The sequence below is a fragment of the Camellia sinensis genome, unplaced genomic scaffold, assembly GCF_055761805.1.
Source record: "Camellia sinensis isolate YWXY unplaced genomic scaffold, ASM5576180v1 Unanchor3, whole genome shotgun sequence".
NCBI lineage: Eukaryota > Viridiplantae > Streptophyta > Magnoliopsida > Ericales > Theaceae > Camellia > Camellia sinensis.
This window is the reverse complement of record NW_028129178.1, coordinates 4479269-4493661: the sequence shown is the minus strand read 5'-3', so window position 1 is coordinate 4493661 and position 14393 is coordinate 4479269. Positions and strand designations below refer to the sequence as shown.

The following is a 14393-nucleotide window of genomic DNA, read 5'->3' as shown; positions in this document are numbered from 1 at the left end:
GGTAAAAAATTAGCTCGAGTGAACTGTGTTGACAACTTTAGTGCCCGAACTTTGAACAAACATAACTCTCTCGTCTGAACTCCGTTTTAGGCCATTTTTAATAAATCGAAGTCTCGAAAATAAGTTTTCCAATGATTCTAGACTCAAATCAAGATTCAAAGTGTGGATAGAGAAAGGAGAAAAAGAGTGAAAACTACTTAAAAATAATTATCCGAATTTGGAGTTCTTTGTCCAATCTTGCCCAACAATTATGTTAATACCTCAATCAAGGCTCTAAATATCTAAAAGGAGCTTCCAATCATAATAATAAAAGCTCAAATGTAAACCTATCATTCCCAAGAGTCCGAAAACGATACGAGGACAAGGTCACAAGTACTAATTACTATAAACAAATTAGGTTTAAGGTCAGAAACGCTACATGTCCTTAGATTGCACTCGAAATTGTAGACGTGAGTTTAACGATGCAATCCATATTGTAACATTCATATTTTAAAAACAATCCTCCTTCGACCCATTCCATCATTCCATTCCTACATTCAATCGTGCTCGAAGAATCACAATCGTCATTGATCTTGGCCGTAGTTGCAAGCTGTCTATCGATTTTGAGACACCGATCGAACCACAGACACACACAATGGGACACAAAAGTAAGGATTGTTAATGTGGTTATTCAATTATATGAGACGATTTATTATGTGACACGATTGTTGAGCTAGGGTTTTCTCCAATATTGGTTTTGGTTGATGTTCATCAGCTGGTCTACTTAATTTGTATGTTTTTTTTTTTTTTTTTTTTGTGAAAATCCTAACAACATTGAACGTATCCTCCAATGTGACTTTGTGCTCCCATCGTTGTCCCACATTTTGTTATGTTCCATTGTTGTGATTGTATTGTATCTATAGACACCCCATTTTGACTAACCTAAGACTTTGAGCACTTGAAAGCTTCTCAATAATGCAATGGTAAATAGTTCATCCCTAGAGATACTTGAAGTTGTTATGAGCTGCTATATCACCTTGTTTTAAGCCAAAATCATTTTTCTTTTTTCTTTTTTGTGGGGTGCACAAATGACCATTTTACTCCTAAACCCATTTTTAGCCAAAAACCCAACTCTTTGGTCCTACTTAGAAGAACTATTAAGGCTTGTTTTTTGGGTAACAAAAGTTGACTATATTTGTGCATAATCTTAACTAGTTCATTGCTTTCTTCTTGGACGCAACTTGTAGTCTTGATTTTGAGATTGTGTGCTTTTTTTTTTCATGGTCTTTATTTGTGTGAAGAAGTTTGTTGTAAGGAGAAAGAAAGCAATGTCAGGTGAGTTAAATGATCTATAACAAGAATTCATGTAACTGTGTGTAGTTAAAATGTTTATCTATTAAAATTACTGATCTTTGGAAATATGTTCAAATTAGCTATTTGTTTGATTTTTACAACATGCATTTGTGCATATGTTGAGAGTTTCTTGCTTTGAAAATGAGGTTATGACTAGTGTGTAGATCTAGAATGAGGTATCTATTGAAAATTTTGAAATAAAATTCAATAGATAACTATTATATATGTAAAAAAGTATAACCTCATTTGTACAGATAACATTTTTAAACCCAAAAAAAAAAAACAAACAAACAAACAAACAAACAAACAACAACAACAAAACAAACAAACTCAACATTCTAACAGATAAAACCATAATTTCAAAATTATTTCAACAAATACCTCGTTTGTTAGACAAATGTTTCCTATAAATATAAAAAAAAATTCAATAGATAACACCATTCAATTGATTTAATATCTATGGGAAACATTGTTCAATTGATTCAATAGCTTTTTTGTATATGTTCAGTAATGAGAGTTTATATTGCACAGATAAAGAAAAATTATATATCGAAAGGGATTACCTATTGAAAATTTTTTATCTGTGTTAATTCGTTAAGCTATAGTTGAAAATCATTATCCATTAATCACATTGAATTTTAGCTATCTGTTGAATTTTTTTTTTTTTTTTTTGGATTCTATTAGGAACTTTGTTCCATTGATTCAATATGTTTATTTATCTGTTCAATATTGGTATATTTATATTGCACAGATAGAAAAATGAATTATCTATGCAAATGAGGTCTTTTATTTATATGATATATGATACTTATCTGTTTAAAATTTTTATGGCGACTCTGGTTTAAAATTGTTTTGGATGTAGGATTCCTTGTCATATTTGATTGTTCATGTCCTTATTCATCTTGTACTTCATTGAGTTTGGCTATTAGAGTATCATTGTTGTGTTCGGAACAGGTTCGTAGCTTATTTTTTTAAAAAAAGAAATTATGCTCATATTTTGGCCTCTTCGCTCAAGTGTTCTTTTTGTCACTCAAGCGGTCCTTATGAACTCTCAGTGCTTTTGCAAGTTTGCAAAACTACTGGGAGGGTGGCATTTTCAGCTCGAGCGGTCTTTGGGAACTCCCAGTACTTTTGCAGGCCTGCAAAAGTACTGGAGGGTAGTGTCCTTCGCTCAAGTGGTACTTTGTTCGCTTGAGCGATCTTACTTGTTGTGTCTAGTCACTCGAGTGACCATTTCTACAATCGTGTAACACCACAAAATAATTATAATAATCCAACTCCAAGCAACTAATACAAGATGACATAACTGAAATGATAAACTTTCATTAATCAGAATTAATATACAAAAGGTGATAAAGAATGAAAGCTAAACAAATGTTCATATGCCCTAAAGGCTTACATCTTTCCAAGCCAAGGCTTGGGTACATCAAAAATGAGTTATAAACTCAATACAAATAAAGCCCTAGGCTTGTACAAAAGTTAAACACAAAATAAACAAAACTAAGACTTCAGCTCCACAGTCCTCTAAAGCTAAGTCCTGGATTAAGGCATATCACCAGCACCTGAAAATGATTTTCCCAATTAAGGTGAGCCAAAGCCCAGTAAAAACAATCTAACACAATATATAAATCTTAACAAAGATATAAGTATGATGTACATCTACAATGCCTGTAATAAAATCATTTATAATTCTTCTACAAAACCATTCTATGCCAAACTTTATATCTCAATCCATTTTATCTCAATTCATAAATCATTTTCTATTTCATTCAAGCAACCAAGCTGAGGGTACAACTTAGTGGGTCTCTAACCAACACCACTATTATACAAATACTTCCATTTCTTTGCCATTTTACGGAAATTTCATCCACGGGAATCGACACCCATGTATGCGCGCGGTTTTCAAAACTTTCACATTTGGTACACAGGCCAACTTAATTCAATGGAGTCCATCTCCTTTCTTCTCCCAAGCATGAAGTACATCCTCTTTCTTCTCCCAAACATCATAAATTTACAATGTATCAAAGACATAGTCATATTCAATGACAACGGATAAGAAATTAGTTTCAATTCATCTAATTCTCATGCAATTTCTACAACAATCATAGTTATCCTCCACCAATAGCCCAAAACAGATATTTCTAAACATATGCATAATCTCTAAGTAGACAAATTATTCAAATTTCCATAGGTGAGAGGTAACACATATCCAACTCCACCATTTATAAATATTCATCAAATTTCATATTCCCAAAACCAATTTCATTTATTTATACAAAATAACTATTTGAGACATTTAGGGCAAAACTCTATTTTCTTCCAAAATCCACCCCGGGTATCAAAATCAGCAAATTTATCATAACACAATCTCACATCTACTCCCATAACCATTTTTGATACATACATATGAAAATCCCTCTTTTGATTTTAGACCAAAACCCTAGGTTTGTTCAAAATCATCCCAAAGTTTCAATATTCTTTACACATCAACAAATAACTAAGTTAAAACTCATAGAAGAGTGTAGAAAGTCCCTACCACGAAGCTAGAGATCAAGGAAACAATGGAGAAACTTCAAAGATGCCAAAACTCAACTCTATTTGGATCAACGGAGAGCCCTTGGAGTGCTCTACCTTTTTAACAAAGGCCCATGGGTAGAAAAACTACCAAATCTAGGTGAAAATGTAGAGAGAAAGTGAGTTTTAGAGAGAGAGGCTCTAGATCTAGGGTTTTGAGAGAAAAAGATATGAAAAAGTGATATAGAAGGGTGATGCTGCGAACTGATATACGCACAGTTCGCTAGAGTACAAGAAGTGATGCTCGAGCGTCAGACGTAATAAGTTGTTCCACTCGAGAGCAAGAAGTGATGCTCGAGCGCAGAATGCACACTCCTAGTAGTTTTGTAGACAACAAACCAACGCTCGAGCGCAAGAAAGGCCACTCGAGCTGATACCGCTCGAGCGCTTGAGCGCAGAAAGCACCGCTCGAGCGTAGAATACACTCTCTTAGTAGTTTTGCAAACCTACAAAAGTATTGAAAGTTCACAAAGCCTGCTCGAGCGGAAGAAGTGTCGCTCGAGCGGAGAATTAAAATTATGGGCACCCAAAGTTTAAAAACCAAGCAACCAACCTGTTCCAAACGCAACCATTACAATCCAATGAGGGGAATAAGACATGAACAAAAATATGAAACCACAAAACTAGGGTGCAAAATACAATGAAGGTCGGGTCAAAATCAGAATCGCTATAGCTGGAGCAGTCTGCGCATATATCAATCTGTAAAGTCACCTTTTTGGCTCATTTTTTCACGTCTCTCTCTAAATCTCAGATCTACACACTCCCTCTCTCTCTAGAAATCATATATAACACCAAATATACCTTGATCCATCAATTTCTACACCTTAGTTCCTTTGTTAAAAAGGTAGAGCACGTCGATGGCTTCGTTTTAATCGAAAAAGTTTGTGTTTTCGGCTTTGTCAAGTTCTACACATCTTTCCTTTGAGTTTTCTTCTTTGAGGTGGGGATTACTTTGACATTTTGTATGGTTTTTAACTTAGTTATTTGATTTTCTAAGCTATGTTGTGATTTGGGAATTTTTAAACAAAAATCTAGGGTTTGTTTTAAAAATTCAAAAAAGAGGTTTTCAAAATAGGCTCTTGTATATGATTGTGGCTTTATAAAAATGATTGGGTTATGATAAATGATAGATTTTATCCATGGGAATTGACTTTTAAAGAAAAAAGGATTTTACCCTAAAATGTGAATGTTGGATTTTATAAAGAGGAAATGGAATTGATGTTGGTTTTATGAAATTGGAGCAATGATGGTGGTGGTGGTGCAGTTGGATATGAATTATCACTCCTAATTAGAAATGTTGGAAAGTATATCTGTGTTGAAAATTAATTATCTGTTTAGAAATATCTGTTTTTGGCTATCGGAGGAGGATAGCTATAATTGTTGTAGAAATTGCATGAGAATTAGGTGAATTGAAAGTATTTTCTCATCCATTTGCATTGAGCATGGTAACATATTTAACACATTGAAATTATTGTTGTTTTGTGAAAAAATGGGTGAATTCCTTAGTAAGTCTAGATAGGAGTGTAGTTGTGGTATTATGTTGGCCTGTATATCCTTGGTGAAAATCCGTAAATCTACGCAGTTAGGTGTCGAGCCTTCCGGTTAATACTGGTAAAAATGACAAATTGGTAGTGCTTGTAGCCTACTTGCAGACACGTCCTAAAGATTCTCAGTGTTGTGCCCACTGCCCTATTTTCTATTGTAGGGGAAATGAATTGATATATTTGACATGTAAACTTGGCATAGCATGGTTTTGGAAAGAGATATAAAATATTTTGACATGAGTATTGCATATGCATTCACTTTATAACTCTGTTAAGATTCATACACTGTGTTAGAGTATCTTTACTAGTTTTTTACTCACCCTATGTAGAAAACCATTTTTAGGTGCTGATGATATGCCTCTGCCAAGGTAATAGCTTGGAAGGACTTGGAGCCAAGAGCTTCTATTTTTGGTTGTTGTTATATTTATTTTGTACAAGTCTAGGGTTTTATTTGTATTAAGTTTAAACTCACTTTTGGTGTAACTAAGTACCATCTTGGAAAGTTGTAGCAAATAGGGCATTATATATTTATTTAACTTTTATTTCATATCTTTTGTTTATATGCTATAGATTCAGGGTTAGGACTTATGAATGTATAAATGCATGTGTCACTCTTCTGTGCACTTGAAGTATATGAATGGAAGGATATTATGTTCAGAAATGTATTGTTATTTCACTACAACAATAATACTTAACGATCACACAAGAAGAATTAAAAATATCTCACTTTTTTTAGAAGTGTGATTAAAAAAATTAGATTGATATTTTAATCACACTTAATTTAATTGATTGTGATAGTATTTATTTTTATCTCATTTTGTAAATAACTGTGATTATATAAGTGTATACAAAAAAATATACGCTTGATTGTATATATTTTTGAATATATTGTTTTTATATAAAAATATATCCTAAAACTTGCGGCTTTTTCTCTTCCACGATTCTCAGCACAAAGACATGACTCCTTCCCTTCCAAAGAAGATTGAATTTCCAAACATATTAGACTCTTCCTTTCCAATTCACTTTGCCTCTGTTTCTGATTCATTATCCCTAATTCGGTTTCCACCTCCAAAATCACCATTGTTCCTCACTCAACAACCACTATTGAATTTTGTCTTTTGAAATCAACAACCTCTTCAAACTTCTTGTGAGTTCTCTCAGTTTTTTATGCCCCTTTCATATGTCATTCATGAGATATGTTTGTATATATTTATGTTTATGATTATTATTAGTGGAATTATATAAATATGGGGTTTCATTGTGAATGAGGGTTTTGGGTGGTGCCAGAAAATAGGTACTCTGTTTGATTGGTGAGTGAGTTTCCTTGCCATTCTGATGTCCTTTGGCGGGTGGGTTTCAGTGTAATTGGTGACGCAGCAAGTACCTTGAATCTTCCTTTAGAAACTCTGCGTCTATGAAAAAGTACCCATCTTTCACTGCCTCTACGATTTCCCAGTTCTGCTGGAGACCCCAGCAGAACACGACCCCCAGCACCCCCCACTTCCACGTGGGGGGCTGCCACTGGCTGAAACCAAAAAAAAAAAAAAAAAACAGTTTTCTTGGCCAATTAGGAGAGACCCCAGCACCCCCAATGGGGGTCTTAAGCTTTATTCTACGATTTCCTCTTTGTGTCTACTCATCACTCCCTTCATAATGTTTCTATCAATGTTGTTGGAGACAAATTCAGTAGCTTTTTCCTTTCATGCCCATTAAAAACACCAAAGATAGCCTGTAATAATAAAAGATAAAATAAAATAAAAAGTACCGTCACACAACCCTCTTTTTATTTGTATTTTTTGTTTGCACATATATTCTACAAGTGTTTTTACAAGTTTCTAAGTCATATAAAAATTTCCTTGATTATTTTTTTTTATATTATTTTTTTATTGATTTGCCAATTTTCTTTTCATTTCAAAGTTAAAACATTAATGGCCTGGTTTGAAAAGGTGGTTATTTTATTAGGTTATTTTAATTTTTGGCTATTTTAGTAGGCTAAAATATTTGTGTTTGGGAAGAGAGTTTATTTTTTTGTAGTTAGATGTGATATTTGTGAGAAAAAAAAATGAAATGATTACAAATTTAATGTGACATTTTGTCTTATTAGCTATTTAACCTATTTTGTATTTTTGTGAATTTTAACCCAAAAAAACTAATTTTTGGCTCCCCAAACACCCCCAACAATAAATTAGCAAAATAAACCAAGTCCTTCAAAAATTCTTGATAGTGAAATTTCAGAATCATTACCAATTACTTGAAATATATTCTACTAGAAGCATGGGCACACACATAGGAATTTAAAATAATTATATTAGTTATTTGAAGCAGTTAAAATATAATAAAGTAGTTTAGATATACAAAAGTACCTACACTCCTCTTTTTATAAATTTTATTTTATTTTTTATTTGGTTATTTCACTAATTCCAATTTATTGAAAATTGCATTTTTTACACTTTATGGATTAAATTTTGTGTATTTTTGTTTTATATGATTGATTATAAACTACACCCCTCTTTTGATAATATTTTTTTATTTGACTACTCAGTTAACATACAAACTGGATGAAAGAAGTAAGAAAAAAGTGTTATCTTCAATTTGTTCAAAATGGAGGACATTCAAGAAAGAACTTACCAAGTACATACGTGAAAACAAATCCAAATCCTGAGATCATATCAAAACCACCAGCAATTTATGGATTCGTTGAACAAAGACATTGGGACTCATTTCTTGAAAGGCGACTATTAGAAGAGTTTGAAGTAAAAACAATTAAACTTTAGTTATTTAAAATGTCAATATGAAATGCTATACATTTGGATTAACTTTGTGTGTTACATTTTTAAAGATTTTGACTCAAGTTCAGAAATGGAGACGAAGTCAAAATAAGTATAACCATAGAATCAGTCGAAAGGGCTACGCTCGCTTTCAAGAAGACTATGTAAGTGGTTATAAATTTTACAATTTAATAGCAGTTTTGATGTGATTATTTTTAAAAATTGATGTATATTTGATTGATAGGAACGTAATACCAGATCTACTAAAGATTTAGACGGAAGCATTTTATGGAAAAAGGCTCGTTAAAATCAAAATGGAGAATATGATGACAAGACAATTATGGAACAAGTTGCGAAAATTGTAAGATATTTGTGTGTACTTATTGCATTTATTTTATACTCCTTCAATTGTTCATCTTTATAGTAATGTAATATTATAGGATGAGTTGACTAAACAAAAAAGTGATGGGAGTTTAACAACTGAAGGATGTAATGACATTCTTACTATGGCATTGTTGTACCCTTAATATTTTAGTCGAGTAAGGGGTGTAGGAAATTCTGTCACACCTAGCACCTACTTTCACTTGCTTAAACGTGGGAATCAGTCACATTAGGAGAAGAAATATAACGATCTTGAGGTAATGGTGGTACAATTGCAAGCTAGGCTCAGTGCAGTGGAACAACAAACACCACATACACCACAATCTGAACATGCTAGTTCAAACACCTTGAGAAATGGTGATGGAGGAAATTTTCAGCCTGATTTTCTCTCAACAAAAAACAAGGTGAGAACTAAGGATGGCATTCCACCCCAAGCAAAGATCATAAAGGTGTGTAGCATCAGAACACCTAAAGTTGTTATTTTTTCTAATACCGTTGGTGATATTCTTAGTTCTTTAATTGTTATCTTCTTGTATGTCATAGAGCAAATGTTCAAACACAATGAAAAGTGGTGAATGGTGAGTACTACCTTGTCTAGGTATTCTTTTACTGTGAATGGTGAGTTCTGAATTACAGGTAGTCCTCATGTTCATCATGGTGAAACCTCAAGGGGAATAAGCACTTTACTGTATTATATCAATTAATGCACTTTTGGGGCTGATAGTGTCATTTTTGTCTAAAGCCAAAAAAAAGCCTCTACAATTTAGCCACCCTCCACCCTCCCAGTCCCTTCCCCCCCTTATCCGATTAATTCTAATGTTGCTATCTTCGTATTTATTGTAGAGCAAATGTTCAAACACCTTGAAGAGTGATGATAAAGGCAATTTTCAACTTGATTGTGTCTCACAAGACAATAGGTTGAGAACTAAGTATAACATTCCACCTCAAGATCCTAAACAAAATAAGAGAAAGGTGTGTAGTTTTTATATGTTGATGTTGTTATATTTTCTAATATTGTTAGTGATATTCTTAGTTGTTCCATTGTTAACTTTGTGTGTTATAGGGCAAACCGTGTAAACTTGCAGTAGATTATATTGAAAATATTGTTGCTCATGGTACGGTGTATGAGAGAATTGAACCCAATGAAGTCATTCTTACGGTGCCATTAGGAGAATCCAATGTATGTATGTCTATTCAAGTTGTTATAGTAAAAAGATGTTCCTCTTCCTATACCTATTCCAAATGAAATACTTATTGTTGGAGAAGCAATAGGATTTTTTGTTGCTTGGACCAAAAATCTTGTATTAGTTGGTGATGAGGAAAAATATTCAAAAATCTTGTATTACACCTTCCTAAAAATATTTTGACTTCTGAAATTTCTTTTGTAAAAATTTATGAAACTACCCAAAGGAGGGGTAGGACCAATCCAGTTTTGAAAGTAGTTCAGGTAATCAATATCATTTTCTCTAATTTTATCATACTTATATTTATGCTAATGGTTGTTCAGCTCAAGCATAACACTTTATATGTAGTTTCTAATCATAATGAAAATGCTTTCATGTAGTTCTCACAACAACCCACAAACGTGGAATGTGGGTTTTATGTAATGAGCTATATAAAAGACCTCATTAGAGATCAAAGCATCCCAAGAAAACAATGTGTGAGATAAATTCTAACTTTTATTACTATATTATATTCATGATACTTTGTACATCTTTTTCATTAGCTAATTGTTTCAAAATAACCTCTTGCAGTTCAATGAAAAAAAACTTACACATAAACCAAATGTAACGCCCCAAAATAAATACAATGACCTATCCACAATGTTACTTAAATGACAACACAAGATGAAATAATTAACTTCCATTAATTCCAAGTTCTTGTACAAAAGAGCAACACATGCGGGTATACATTCATAAGTCTAACTTTGAATCTATAACATGTGTTACATGGTAAAGAAGCAAATGAAAGATAAGCAATTAAGAGAATGCCCTAAACGCTTACAACTTTTCAAGCTAATACTTGGTTATAACAAAATAAATTTAAATCCAAATACATATAAAAGCATTTGGCTTGTACAAAACAAATACACAAATAGCAAATGAAGCCTTGCTCCAGGTCCTCCCAAGCTATTGTCTTGGGGGACCACCTTCTAGAAGCTTCCTGTCGGCTGCCAAAAGGGCTTGGCCGGCCAATATTTTTACGGTCAAGATGTGCTCACTTGGACAGAAATTGATCGTCGGTCATTTCAAAAATAGTCTGGCCACGCAAAATATTATTCGTCCAACCACTAATGCGTCCAATGATGCTCTTCTTAGAAGGTTTTCCCCCCTTCTCACTCATTTTAGCGTCCTATGCTTGTTTCTTTTGAAAAGAGATCTACTATTTTTGAAATACACAAAGTTTGAAATGGCTGAAATGCTTGAGAATGTTTCTCTTGCCTTAAGAAAATCATTTTGAAAATAGGTTTGAAGGTCTGGAAAACTCTTTGGCCAAAACGTGTGTTGAAATGTTTGGCTTTCTTTATCCACAACTTATACTTGAGCTGATCTTTACTTTCATCATCGGGAGCTTTTCATAGAGCCCCGAAGTCTTAAGGCCAGAGAAAAATAGGGTGTCTATAATTATTTGTTATGTGAATTTATGTACAAGTTCAAGAAATGATGAAATATCTGTACTCTTAAAGTTAAGTTGGACATGTTACGTGGTTTTGGTAGGTAAAGTTCGGTAAACTCTCAAGGGCATCAAGTAGAGTAAAAATTTAGTATCACGATAATATTGATGATACAGTATCATTAATTCACAATAAATTTATATGTAGAGGTTGAACCTCCCTTTCTAGATATAACCACTTTGCCATATATACAAGGGAATGTAAATGACAAGAAATTATTAGATGTTGATAGCAATAATGTGATATCACTGTTGTATTTAAGTTTTTTAAGAATTCACATTTGAGATTCAGTAATGCAACATCTGCATAAAATATAATATATAATGTGTGATTAGTTCATTTTAATGGCGGTAGATGAAAAGAGGCCCAATTAACACCAGGTGCGATGTGGAATGTTTGATCATTGAAATTTTACCATAGCCCAATTTAGTCCATGTTTGTATCTTCTTTTTCTTCTAGACAAGTCGAGTCCACATAGAGGGTAACCAATGTTAGTGCTTGTTTATAGTGGGTTGAGCCTAAGCTTACAACTCATCAACCAAGAGCCCTAGCTTCCTTGACCCAGATTCAATTATAAAATTCAGAAAAATCGTAGCCCAAGCCCAAAGCACACAACAAAATAATAGAGCCCAAAACTGCAAGTATCCAATCAGAAATTATTCATTCGAATTAACACTACTGAGAAATATATATTGTTTCTATGAGATCAAATAAATATATGCTTGAATAATTCATTATAGGATGTTTTCCAAATTTTGATATTTCTTGGTCATAAGGACACGTGTATAGCACTTTTTTGCTGTTAAGTCCCAAAATGTGGTGATAAGGATAATCCTTGACATTTTTTGTCCGTATGTATTTTGCACTAAAAAAAAAAAATAACATGCTATGATTTTAATTATATAAATATATTTTTTAATAAAATTAATATATCTGAATTTGTCTTTTTCGAAATCTTTCAAAAAGAGATTTTATATTGAATATGAAATTTTAAATATATATATCAACAAATGAACCTTTGGCAAAGCAACAAATAGATACGGTAAGGTAACAAATAAATCTATTTTCTAACTAATTTAAAACATGTCAACGCAAAGGAAACCCATGGCAAGGTTGGTGTCATGGAAACAATGATTGAATACCATAAACTGAAATTTTTCCTGGACCGAATGACATGATTTTTCGATATTATGTTTCACGATTTAAGTGAAAAAGTATCAATTGAAAACTAAAATATTTTTTTATTTTTTGTTTTCAAAAAATGCACACAAAATCACTTACAGCTGTTTTGGGTAGATATATTTCAAAAAATACATGGAATAAAAAAGTATTACTTTCAAAATAAACTACCAAACACTGTTATGGCCAATTGAAGTTTTAGAACCATATAAATATTATTCTCATTGTGGGGGCCAAACAAAAATTACAAATCCAAACGCCATCTCCAAGCCCATCTAAATATGGGCCGAGTAAGGTCAGGGTTCACTGGACCAAGCCATTGCCGAATATCAAGAAGCGCCGAATAGTTCTCTACTAAACAGAGCCGAGTACATCGGGGAAGTCGGCATTGACCCATTAGCTGGGACCAAAATGCTCTTTTCAATGAAGTATGGTGAGGGATGGGCCTAAACAGAGTAATGATGGAATGATAAGCTGCATGGAACAAGAGTCAAGGAGGGGGACTCTATCAAAGGAGAGAAGTTGTATAAAGAGGTAGGTGCTAAACAAACTTAAATCCAAAGAAACCTAAAAAGACCAACCCTTATACAAGAACTAATTTGTTCGTTGGAGTGCTGATTCCGGCACCATCGTCCGGAATTTTATTTCTATTTTGGGCGACAGCCGGAAGATCAAAGGCTTGTTTGGACCGAAGGAGTGTTCTCTTTCCACCTCCACACACTCATTTTTTTTATTTAAAAATAAACAAATATATGTGTATCAGTTTTTTTAATTTTAAAAAGTTTTAAAAGTGCACAGATGGACATCTAATGCATAGACAGCACAGATAGATAGCAAATAATGCACAGATAGACAACAAATTACACAGATAATGCACAAATGGACAACAAAGAATAGATAGTCTTGTCTCCATTTTTAATTTGAAAATACTTTAAATGTGCACGATAGACATACTATTTGTCTTTGTTTTTTTATCATTAAAATGTGCATAGATAGACCTATCTATTTATGCATATTTTTTAATTTTAACAAAATTAAAATGTGCACAGATAGATCTACTTATATGTTCATATTTTTTTAATTAAAAAATGGACACAGAGTTAGGTATCTTTGTTTAAATCGCAACAGGAGAATCACCGGCGCTAGAAAATTTGTTTACATCAAAGAGAGGAGAGGGTTGGCGACAATAGGCAATAATGGTGTGAGGTGATTAGATAGGGGGGATTTGTTATTATAGTTGGGGAGTAATATGATCTTTTAATTTTGTAGTTGTCATGATAGTCTGAAAAGATTAAAAATTAGGTGAGTGGATCAAAAAATTTCAAAATAAAATTTATGACCGAAATATGACATGACATAATAATATAAGCTAATATTATGATTTAATTTTTTTTTTTTTTTTTTTTTTTTTGTGGATCGGGTTGTTAATATCTATCTCCAAGTCTTGACTTAAACCAAAGGGCTTTATCGAAGTTGGCCCAGTTGTTGGCCACTATGACTTTATTCAAGCCTGAGCCTAAACACAGTAAACAATGCCAAGTCCTAAAAATTATTGGATTGTGTCATTTAGGTCGGGTTGAATCTGCTCAAATTGTAGAACAATGATAAGGACTTTGTCCCATATTCATTTGTAGATCTGAAGTTGTGATACTATCATTTTTCACATTGTAATGGTTCATAAACTTGTTGATGTGGAAACACTCAAAATGGATTCTAAGGCTCAGTTTGGTTAGATACATAACACACGGAAGTAAAAGAAAAAGAAAAAAAAAAAATTTATGTGTTTGTTTAGATAGAGAGTCTTAGAAAGTAATTGAAACTAAAGTTTCCTATATAATTCAAATTAGCATATTAGTTAAGCTAACAATTTCTTACAAAATATATAGAAAAATTTATTTTTTTCTTACAAATCTTGACAAGATTTCCCCCCCCCCCTCTTTG

The 14393-nt window shown here is 32.8% G+C and overlaps 1 protein-coding gene across 3 annotated transcripts; it reads left to right on the top strand.

The window, feature by feature from the left end:
- The first annotated feature begins 6380 nt into the window (after window positions 1-6380).
- LOC114266639 (uncharacterized) lies at window positions 6381-9956 on the top strand. 3 transcript variants are annotated; one of them, XM_082912283.1, is made up of 6 exons: window positions 6381-6597; window positions 7993-8203; window positions 8290-8382; window positions 8463-8579; window positions 9443-9571; window positions 9663-9956. In XM_082912283.1, exons 4-6 carry the CDS (start codon window positions 8559-8561, stop codon window positions 9843-9845), a joined length of 333 nt encoding a protein of 110 aa, XP_082768409.1. In that variant the 5' UTR covers window positions 6381-6597; window positions 7993-8203; window positions 8290-8382; window positions 8463-8558; the 3' UTR covers window positions 9846-9956. The 3 variants fall into 3 exon arrangements, with proteins under 3 accessions (XP_082768409.1, XP_082768411.1, XP_082768412.1); XM_082912285.1 differs by lacking the exon at window positions 7993-8203 and having other exon boundaries at window positions 6458-6597; XM_082912286.1 differs by lacking the exon at window positions 6381-6597 and having other exon boundaries at window positions 8064-8203; window positions 8488-8579.
- The last annotated feature ends 4437 nt before the right edge of the window (window positions 9957-14393 follow it).

Coding starts and splice junctions, on each gene's coding strand:
- LOC114266639 (XM_082912283.1), top strand. CDS start 8,559: ATGGAACAAGTTGCGAAAATT. Junction 8,580..9,442: donor TGGAACAAGTTGCGAAAATT/GTAAGATATTTG, acceptor TATTTATTGTAG/AGCAAATGTTCAAACACCTT. Junction 9,572..9,662: donor CTAAACAAAATAAGAGAAAG/GTGTGTAGTTTT, acceptor TGTGTGTTATAG/GGCAAACCGTGTAAACTTGC.